The 11,133-nt window shown below is 48.9% G+C and overlaps 1 protein-coding gene across 1 annotated transcript; it reads right to left on the reverse strand.

Annotated features, from left to right (window-relative positions):
- Positions 1–6,062: 6,062 nt before the first annotated feature.
- Positions 6,063–10,586, reverse strand: LOC130463193 (uncharacterized). The gene is made up of 5 exons (XM_056832249.1): positions 8,677–10,586; positions 8,331–8,584; positions 7,996–8,079; positions 7,219–7,917; positions 6,063–7,137 (listed from the first exon to the last, which is right to left on the reverse strand). Exons 1-5 carry the CDS (start codon positions 9,722–9,724, stop codon positions 6,337–6,339), a joined length of 2,886 nt encoding a protein of 961 aa, XP_056688227.1. The 5' UTR covers positions 9,725–10,586; the 3' UTR covers positions 6,063–6,336.
- Positions 10,587–11,133: the final 547 nt, after the last annotated feature.

Genomic DNA, 11,133 nt, shown 5'->3' on the forward strand with positions numbered 1-11,133 from the left:
AAAGCGAATCGACTACTCATAACACTCGGATCCGAAGCTCGGTGCTCAGCAGGTTGAGACCCTCGGTCCATTCAAGGTTAAGACCTTCGATCCATACGAGACTCGGGGTAGGTGAGTCGAGCAGGTCTGGCGAACGACCCGAGGTCAGTAGCCGAGAAAGAAGAAGAGACAGGAGGCATGATCGAACCCCTAGCCCCCATCGTACGCCCGAGCGTTCTAATCACAGAACCTCGGCAAACGAAGGCATCAGGGCTAGACTCGGGAAAAGAATCATGACTCCTACGTCATCCCCTTTCTCGGACGAGCTGATCATGGAAGAAATACCGAAAGTAAGACTGCCAGCGCACCTAACCTACAGCGGAATCACAGATCCGAGGGATCATGTCATCTCATACGAACAGCAAATGTTCTTGAGTCCCTACTCCGAAGCATGTTGGTGTAAATACTTCCCAACCACGCTAACCGGAGTGGCGGGAGAGTGGTTTAGATCGCTGCCGAAGGGATCGATCAAGAGCTGGAAAAAGCTGAAAAAGAGATTCTGCACACAGTTCGTGAGCAACAATCGCCCCGAGCGAACCACAGCAGAACTGACCTCAATCCAACAAGAAAGAGACGAAAGTCTGAGAGAATTCATGGCCAGATTCATGAAAGAATCAACAAACATACCAAACTTGCAGCCAGACGTGGCCATCTTCGCCTTGAAGCACGCGCTCCAGGAAGGGAAGTTCCGTGACGAACTCTCAATGAAGAACCCCTCCAAAATAGCTGACGTGCTCCAAATGGCCGATGCGTTCATCAGAACCGAAGAGTTCAACAAGGCCGCTGCAAAATTGAAGGGATCGTCAGATCCGAGAGACACAAAGAATAACCAGAGCAGGCCCGAGGGCGGCTCAAGGAAAGGGAAAGAGAAAGTAGGAGCTAGAGAGATGAGCCCGAAGAAAGACGGGAGAAGGGGTGAACTTCAACCCAAATACACCAACTACACTCCACTAACTCTGCCCCGAAAAGAGATATTTAGCCTCAACAGAAATGATGAAAAGTGGAAACTACCGGGGAAGCTCAAGTCCAACCCAGCTCGGAGAAACAAGAACAAGTGGTGCGAGTTCCATGATGACTTCGGTCACCATACCGAAGAGTGCAACTCGCTGAAAGACAACATTGAAGACCTCGTTCGCCGAGGCTACCTGAAACAGTACTTGTTAGACCGAAGGGAGGAAAAAGAAAAGGCCGCAAGCGGCAAACAACACGAGCAACCCCAGAAAAGGGTCTACGAAGCAACAGGGCACAAGAAAAATGACATCCTAGTGGTGTTCGGGGGACAGAAGTCTGGCCAGGCCAGCAAAAAACACCTAAGAGCCCTCTCCCATCGGGTCAACTTCAGCGCGGTTGGAGACAACCAACCACACCCCCCGAACATGACCTTCACTGCTGATGATTGCTTCGGAGTCCAGTACAAACATGACGATCCTTTGGTCATTTCCATGGACCTCAACAATCACAACGTACATCGAGTGTTAGTCGACGGAGGAAGTGCCGTCAACATCATCTTCAGAAACTGCTTCGAGCAGCTGATCCTCGAAGAACCAGAGGAAGCACTGACGAAAGTCAGTTATCCTCTGATCGGATTCAACGGATCCGCAGCTATCCCTCGAGGAAAGATCACCCTGCCAGTCACAGTGGGCGAAGGCCAGGCAGCAAAAACCCTTCGGGACGAATTCTTGGTGATGGACTGCGACTCCGTATACAACGTAATCATGGGGAGAACCATGATTCACAAGATGCAAGCAGTCCCCTCCACATACCACCAGCTGATGATATACGTCTCGGATGCAGGATTCGCCGAACGAATCAGAGGTGATCAAGAAGTGGCGAGAAGAACCTGCCACACTGCTGTCCGAAAGCCCAAACTAGGGGACGGCCCCGAGGAGGAAAAAGGAGCTACGGGAGAGGAAAGCGAGGCAAAAAGGAGAAGAGCAAGCACGAGCAGCTTGTCTCCCGCGGAAGTTGATGCTCGCCCCGAAACCCTATCCCCCGAACCGGATCAAGAAATGGAGGATATCTTCCTCGAAGATGATTCAGACAGGAGCGTCCGAATAGGCAAGGGCCTAAGCTCGGGGCTCCGAATCGATTTGATCCGATTACTCAGGGATCATAAAGACATCTTTGCATGGTCAGCAGCAGATATGCCAGGGATAAATCCGAAGCTGATTTGTCACAAGCTGGATGTCAACGCTGAAGCTCGGCCAATCAAGCAAAAAAAGAGAAATTACTCCTCGGAGAAAAACAAAGCCATCGCCGAGGAGGTTAAAAAGTTGCAAGAGGCCGGATTCATCGAACCATGCATGTATCCGAAGTGGCTGGACAACGTGGTGATGGTCAAGAAAGCGAACGGCTCATGGCGAATGTGCGTAGATTTCACAGATCTGAACCGAGCCTGCCCCAAAGACTGCTATCCCCTGCCAAGGATAGATCAACTGGTTGACTCCACCAGCGGCCATGCACTGCTCAGCTTCATGGATGCCTTTTCAGGCTACCACCAAGTATTCATGCACCCCGATGACAGGGCAAAGACAGCGTTCATCACAAGCGCAGGAGTGTTCAACTACAAAATGATGCCTTTCGGCTTGAAAAATGCCGGAGCCACCTACCAGAGGTTAGTTGACCACGTCTTCGCCGACCAGAAAGGGAGGAATGTGGAGGTCTACGTGGATGACTCCATCGTAAAAAGCATCAAGGAGGAAGACCATGTCAAAGACTTGACAGAGACCTTCGGAAATCTGAGAAAATACAGCATGAAGCTGAACCCAAAAAAATGCGTCTTCGGGGTGAAGTCAGGGAAGTTCCTCGGATTCATGGTGAGCGAAAGAGGAATTGATGCGAACCCAGACAAAGTCCAAGCGGCATTGGATTTACCCGAGCCGAAGACCAAGAGAGATGTGCAGAGGCTAACCGGCAGGTTAGCCGCACTAACAAGGTTCATATCAAAAGCCTCGGACAAGGGAGCTCCCTTCTTCAAGGCACTGAAACCAAAGAACCTCCCCGGAGGAGAAGCAGAACCAGTCAAGAAAAAGGGGGTCCCGAGGAAAGTGGATCCCGAACTGATATGGGAACAGGAGCAAAAAGAAGCTTTCCAGCAACTCAGAGCCCACCTAGCTCAACTGCCGACACTGGCCAGACCAAAGGAGGGGGAAACCCTGTACCTATATGTCGCAGTTAGCCCTGGAACCGTCAGCGCAGTGCTTCTTCGGGAAGAAGAAAAGAAGCAACAGCCAATCTACTTCACCAGCCGAACACTCACAGGGGCCGAAACCCGGTACCCACTCATCGAGAAAGTCGCATATGCAGTAGTGGTAGCCGCCCGAAAACTGAGGCCATACTTCGACTCCCACCAGATCACAGTGCTAACTGACCAACCGCTCGAAAAAGTACTCGACAAAATAGAGAGGTCAGGAAGATTGGCTGCCTGGGCCTTCGAACTATCAGAGTTCGGCATCAAATATCAGCCGAGGACAGCAATCAAAGCACAAGCATTGGCAGACTTCTTGGCCGAGTGCTCATACCAGGAAATGTTGGATGATACGAAAAGCACTTGGGAGGTCTTCACTGACGGATCTTCCACAATAAACGGCTCAGGGGCAGGAGTTGTATTGATCCCCCCGACGGGGAAAAGCATAGAGTATGCATTGAAGTTCGGCTTCAAAGCAACCAACAACGAGGCCGAATACGAGGCCGCAATCGCAGGGATAGAGCTTTGTTTATCCCTGGAGGCCGAACATGTTCGCCTCAAAACTGATTCCCAGCTTGTAGCCAACCAGATCCGAGGGGAGTATGAGGCCAAATGGCCCAGCATGACAGCCTATTTAGCAAAAATTAAATCCTTAACGTCAAAGTTAAGATCCTTTGAAGTCACCCTCATTCCCCGAGGACAGAACGCGCAAGCAGACGCACTGTCAAAACTCGCAAGCTCGACACTCATCGACCTAAACAGGTCGGTCCACGTGGAAGTTCACCAGGAGAGAAGCATCGACTTGCTACCCACCACAGTATGCAGCTTACGTACCGAACCGAGCTGGATGGACGCAGTAGTTGCATACAAAGAAAGGGGAGAACTTCCTGAAGATAAGCTGCAAGCGAGAAAACTGAAAAGATTCAACAGATGGTTCATCATCAGCGCCGAAGGAGAGCTCATGAGGAAATCATTCTCTGCTCCGCTGCTAAAATGTGTGGGTCCAACAGACGCTGACTACATCCTAAGGGAAATCCACCTCGGGATATGCGGAAACCACATTGGAGGTAGGACATTAGCACATAAAGCCCTTCGGGCTGGGTACTGGTGGCCCACTATGGTTTCCGAGGCAAAGCAGATGGCAAGGAAATGCGAGAAATGCCAAAAGTTCGCACCAGCCATCCATCAACCAGCTCAAGCCCTACAATCAACACTGTATCCCTTACCATTCGCACAGTGGGGGTTAGACATCATTGGTCCCTTCCCCTCAGCGACGAACCAGAAGAAGTGGTTGATTGTAGGAGTCGACTATTTTAGCAAATGGATCGAAGCCGAAGCTGTCTCCTCCATCACCGAACCTCAGGTCCGCAAGTTCATATGGCAGAACATCATCACAAGGTTCGGCATACCAAGACTGATGGTCTTCGACCACGGGAAACAGTTCGACAACACCCCGTTGCAAAAGTGGTGCAAACAGTTCGGCATACACCTAGCATACTCGGCAGTCTGTCACCCACAAAGCAACGGGCAAGCCGAAGCTGCTAACAAACTCATCCTCAACGCACTCAAGAAAAGAGTCGAGGATGACAAAAACAAATGGTTAGAAGAGCTACCCGGAACGCTATGGTCCCTTCGGACCACTGAAAAAGAAGCTACCGGACAAACACCGTTCCACCTTGTATACGGATCCGAAGCTGTAATTCCTGTGGAAATCGGAACAGAAAGCCTGAGGATCCAGGCATACAACAGGTATGATGGGCTCCAAGGAGAAAGCAACAACCAGCTTCTATCCGAAGCTCTCGATCTACTGGATGAAGCTCGGAACGATGCAAGGACACTCAACGCAGCCTATTTGCAGAGGGTCAACAAGCATTACAACCGAAGAGTCAACGCCAGACCCCTAAAAGTCGGTGATCTAGTACTCAGAAACGCCGCCTCGGTTCAGAAAGGACGGATCCATGGCAAACTCTCAGCCACTTGGGAAGGACCATACATCATCCATTCCGAAAAAAGGCCAGGCACGTATATGCTGAAACAGTTAGATGGAACAATTCTGAAGAACCATTGGAATACCGATGTTCTCAAGAAATATTTTGTATGATCTCTGTCTGTAAACCAAGTAAGTTGTTTAATGAGAAGAGGAAAGCCATTGGCACCATGTGTTTCATTAAACTTATCTCTACATTTATTGTCCCTTTATATATATATGCAGCCTCGGATCTGATCAATCCGAGACCAAAAACAGGTTGACTTTGCCCATTCCTTGATAAAATGCAAGAAATGACCAAATCATACACTTCAGGGAACCGTCCAGAATCCTCGGATTCGCGGTACCCTAATAAAATTTGTTCGCAACAAACAGTCGCTCGAATCAAGTTATAAAACTCCGGCTCAGATCCACGGATCGCCGAAGGCATAACTAAAGAGGCAGACTAGCGATCTCTTGCCCAGGTTTCCGAACCACAAGAGATCGGAAGAACAATCCAAACCTCTGAGCAGATCGACGGATTTGAAGAGTCTGGAAACTAAAGAGTCTCTTAGCAGATCTACGGATTTGAAGAACTCGCAAAACTAAAGAGTCTCTTAGCAGATCTACGGATTTGAAGAACTCGCAAAACTAAAGAGTCTCTTAGCAGATCTACGGATTTGAAGAACTCGCAAAACTAAAGAGTCTCTTAGCAGATCTACGGATTTGAAGAACTCACAAAGTCAAAGAGTCTCTTAGCAGATCTACGGATTTAAAGAGCTCGCAAGATCAAAAGGTTTTTAGCAAGTCTACAGAAAGAGGAGCTCGAGAAATCTACGGATTTAAAGACCTAAAAATTGCGAAAGCACAAGTTGAAAAGAAGCAGCCAAGTAACAAACATTCATTTTTTATTCAATATTTGGGGGAAGTACAAACACATCGAAAACCTCAAAAATTGAAAACAAAATGAAACAAGTTAAAATCGGCAGCCATCAACAGACAATACCGGCCTACCGAAGTACTAAAGAAAGCAAAAAGAAATGAGTACAACGCAGCGCCGAGGCAAAAGGGGGAAAAGCAAGCACATATTCGGAAGTCCTCAACTGGAACCGACCGACTCTGAAGAAGACGACTGCCCGAATCCCTAACTCTTGGGAGTCTCAGAAGCGGCCCCTAGGGGAGCATCCTTCGAAGAACCCCCAGCAGTGGTATCACCTTCGGAAGTTGCCTTCTGGGCCCGAGCCTCTGCAAGAGCAGCTTGGCGTTCAGCTTCAGCTTCATCTCGATCAGCTTGGCATTCCACCAAGTGGTCCTCGGCCTGCATCCATAGAGGAACTTTCTCGTTCCAAGGGAAGTGAGGCATGTGCTTCGCAAACATGCGCCGAGCACCCAGGATGCCATTCCAGTACTGCTCTCTACACTGATCAGCAGTGTAGAGGTTGACTCGCTCCTGCTCCAGCTTCCGAATATAGTCATCTTTTTCCCGAAGCTTCAGCCGAAGGACAGGCACCTTATCAGCTTGCTGCTGGATCAGCTCCCGATGCTGGACAAAATGGTGGAGCCTTAACTCCGCCTCTGTACGCTCCTTGTCGGCCGCTTCAAATTTAGACTTCATCTCCTGGAAGAGTCTATCTTTTTCCTCAAGTTCGCTAGCGAACTTAGCGGCCATATCCTTCTTCTCCTCAGCAAAGGAAGCGATCTTCTCAGCATCCTCTTCAACTCGGAAGATGAGCTGGCCAACCTCGGTCCCGATCTTCTCAGCAGACTCTCTAGCCTCGCGACTATAGTGAAGGTACAGCTGCTTGAGTTCCGTAAGCTCGGAGAGGAGTTGCCCAGCCTTCTGGTCCAAAATGGGAATATCACGAGCATAAGCCTCACGATATTTCCTCAGTTGTTTCTCCTCAACCGAGCTACACTCGGAAGCGAACGAAGACCAGAAAACAGCCTGGGAACGAGAGAAAGATGAGCAAAATAGGAAAAACATAAAACAAAAACACAACTCAAAGAGAAAAATCTAGCAAATTACCTCGTTCAGATAGTACTGGGCCATCATTGCCGGATTCCTCTCTTCGGCCCCAGGAACCCTCCACTGCGGGTTAGCACGAAGCAGATTCTCCCGAGCAGCCTCGGGGCCCACCAAGGATCCCACGTGAGCCAAAGGGTCCTCTCCCAAAATCGGAGCCCTGGCATATCGAGCCATCGCCTCCCTTACTTCTTCGGGGATCCGTTTTAGCGGAACATCCGAACAGGGATCAGCATGGATCAGCCTATCCAGGGCCGAGGTAGAAGTAGAACCCAAAGTCGAGTGGCGCCTCTTCCTCGTCAAACCTTGCTCGGGCTGCTCCTCCTCTCCAGCAGAGGGAACCTCCTTCTGAACCTCGGGGACCGCAGCTTCGGGGCCCGAGAGATCTATCATCTCCTTGTCTGGACTCTTCTCCCTCTCGAAGGGAAGATCAGCAGACTCCTTCTTCTCCCCAGCTACCTCAGGGACATCCGAACCAGGAACAAAATCGGCTTCAATCGCCTCCATCACCTCGGTGATATCCTGGATTTCGATCCCCAAAGCAGCAGATGGTTTAAGGGGAGAAGGGATGATATCTTCCTCGATCAGCGGCTGATCGACGGCCGGCGGTTCAGCAACCACCACACTCTTTAACTTCTGCCCTGGCAAGGGCATGAAGTGAAGAAGATTCTTAGGAGGAGGCATGACTTCCGAAACTGCTTCCTGCATAGCAAGCATTCAAAGATTAGTTTCCGAAAAGGGGAGAAACGAACTACAAAAACTCCAAGTCAGAACAAATACCTTCTCCGAGGGCTGAGAAGCCTTCGCTTTCTTCGGATGCGTGGAAGGCCTCAAAAGAGTGCTACCCTTCCTTTTGCGTTGATCCTAAAAAGGGGAGACCAAGGGTCAACGAATGTAAAAGAAGAAAAAGGAAGAAATAGAGAAAAAAGCGGGAAATACCCGGTTCCTAGATAAAGAGATATCTATCCGAGCCGGAGATGAAACCGAAGGAACGGCACGCGGCACAGCGTCAGTCCCAGGACCCTAAAAAGATGGTCCAGGACCAAGACGTTAGCCGACGGCCAACCGAAAAGAAAAAGATAAACAGAAAATCGAGCCTATAAATGAACACTCACCGGATCCGAAGTCGTCTTCAACTCAGGAAGCACAACCTTCACAGGAACAGCTTCAACAGAAGAGGCGGAATCCCACGGATCAGCTCGAACTTCGGATATCCGAGCAACCCCCAAAGGAGACAACACGTAATCCTTCAGACGAGGATTACGAGGGTTATCTTTTCCGAACTTGTACTCGGGAGCCGGGTCGTGAATAGTCTTCAAATCCAAAGAAATGCCCAACTTCTTAGGATCAATGCAGCTAAAGCCGTACTCTGCAAAAACAAAGCACAAAACATGTCAGCAAAACGAAACAGGAAAGAGGACAAACTCACTGAAAAAACGGTCTCAGCCGAAAGACACCTACCCCTGTCAAAAATCCTGCTGAGACCGGCAACAGCAAGAATGTCCTCCCTCAGAATGTAATTGAGATTCGGGAGCCAGCTAGACGGCAGTCGGTGGTTATCCTCTTGAGCCAAGAACCACTGGAGGAGGTCCACATAGTGGCGATGGTTCCGATCTGGAGCCGCCACACCCCTCATATCAGGATCAGGAGCCACGAACCACTTCGGAGGACGATAAAAGTTGGGATGCTTCGGATCCGTCGGCACACGGACGAGCAACCACTCCGTCTTCCAATTGTGGTCAGAGCTAAGGTAGGGGTACGCCGTGATGTAGTTCGGATCCCCCCTCTTTCGGGACTTCTTGTTGACAATGGTCCACCAACCATACCCATCACCCTTGGAAGCATGGTTGAGAACCAGATCGTGAAGATCCCGAAAAATAGCGACAGAGCAAGGGAAATTGACGAAGTCACACACCCATCTAAATCCGATTATGTGCCTCATAGATTTGGGTGTGAGCTGGGCCAAACTAATGTTGTACGACACCAAAACCTCGGATACGAACGGATCCAAAGGAAAGCGGAGACCATTCTCCAAATGGTGAGTATACACGGAAATGAACCCCCTCGGTGGATGAGTCACCCGAGGACGCTCTTGTTCAGGAAGCTCGCACCAGTACCCCAAGGCATGCTGAATTCCGTATAGCTCCTCGGCCTTCCGATGATAATTCCCTAACTTCGCTTCCACCAACCAGTCACCGCTGACCGATTTCTCCAACGGACCGTCGATCTGCGTGGTCTCATGCAAAATTGAGGCATACTTGCCCTTCGGATCAGCTTCCGACCAATGAACTGGAAACTCGGAGTAACGACGACGAACACCCGAAAAGCCAGCTCTCTCACCAGAGGTTGCACGTTCATCTTCGGAAGCATCCCAACCAATCGAACTCTTCTCCAACGGCCTCTCCGAAGGTCGACCCCTCGAAGATTTCGGTAACCTCCCCGAAGGCACGTTCTCTCTCTCACTAGAGGAGCCAACAACGAACTTGTTTTTGCCCCTATTCTTTGCCATGGTCGCGAAATCTCGATCTAGGGTTTAGATTGAGGGGTAGAAGGAAGAACGAAGAAAAAAGGAGAACTCAGAAACAAATTACCTTTTTCCGAAGCGGAATTCGCCGATAAAGCGAACAACACAAGTTCCCGAAGTCTAAAGTTGGCCGAATTTCGTAGATCTGAAGAAGCAAATTGCACTGCGATCGCCGGAATTTAGAGAGAGAATGGGTTTGAAATAAGGAGTAAAAAGTTTAAAAGGAGCAAGGCACCCAGTATTTATAGAAAAGAGAAAGGGCGCATCAACTTCCTCAAACCCACGATCTCCATGACACAGTACAATTCCCAACACTTGTCATCAATGCAAATCATCCCTTTTCAAAAAAGAGAGGGAACTTTCGGACTTCTGACAGCTGGAAACCCACCCATTTAATTCTAAATGGACCGGGTCTGGGGGGCATGTTGTTTGGGCTCCCAATTGATTCTCAATTGGGCCACTAAGTCCAAAGCCCAATGGCTCTAAACAACAACATCAAACCTACCAATGGCTATTCCGCCATCCATTAAGGCCCAAGGCCCAATAACAATAAGTGACCTATGGGCATTTATTATGCAAACACTATAAATAGGCCGCCAAGGCTCACACCTCAAGGTACGTCGAATTTACCGCCTTAAGACTACTCTTCTAGAGAACTTCTCTCTAGAATCCGAGCATCATTCTTACTTAGGCATCGGAGGGGCTTTCCTCGGAAACACCCCCGAGGCTAGTAACTTTGCTATTGTGCAGGTGAATTCGGACTCCACTCATTCAAACAAGCAAGATCTTCAACACATACAAAAGGGCCTTCATTCGAAGCCCATTGTTTCCATCTTTACAACACCGGAACAGTTTGCATATATTTTTATCTGATTTATTGATCTTCTCTTGAATATAATGATGGGATGGTGGGTAGTAATTATGGAGGTGGGATGATCGAAGGATTTCAATGAGAATCGGTGGGAGGCCGGTGAGCTTGAGAAACCACCAGATAATAGAAAAGTTGAAGAGCAAGAATTCCTCCATTCATTAATTACGATGCTCCGAGTGTTTTACGATTCACCGAGTGTTTTTAAACGTCTGTGTTAATAGTATTACTCCGTATTAATTTTCTTTATTTAATGCAATCTTATGAATTCAATTGTAAGTGGAGGGTACTATTGTCTATTTCTAGGGGGACACGAAAAGTGTATTTACCCTCAGTTGTTCCTTTATATAATAGAGATATGACACAATGAGATTTTGGACACTATTTAAATTATAAATTCCTTTGACTTCTTTTTGTGGTTTATACTTAAATAAAAGAGAAACTTTTGTGTAAGACCGCCTCACAGGAAAGACCGCCTTGTTGGCAGTCTTGCTGGCAGCCCAGTTGGCAGCCATGTTGGCGCATG

This window comes from Spinacia oleracea, chromosome 6, assembly GCF_020520425.1.
Source record: "Spinacia oleracea cultivar Varoflay chromosome 6, BTI_SOV_V1, whole genome shotgun sequence".
Classification (NCBI taxonomy): domain Eukaryota; kingdom Viridiplantae; phylum Streptophyta; class Magnoliopsida; order Caryophyllales; family Amaranthaceae; genus Spinacia; species Spinacia oleracea.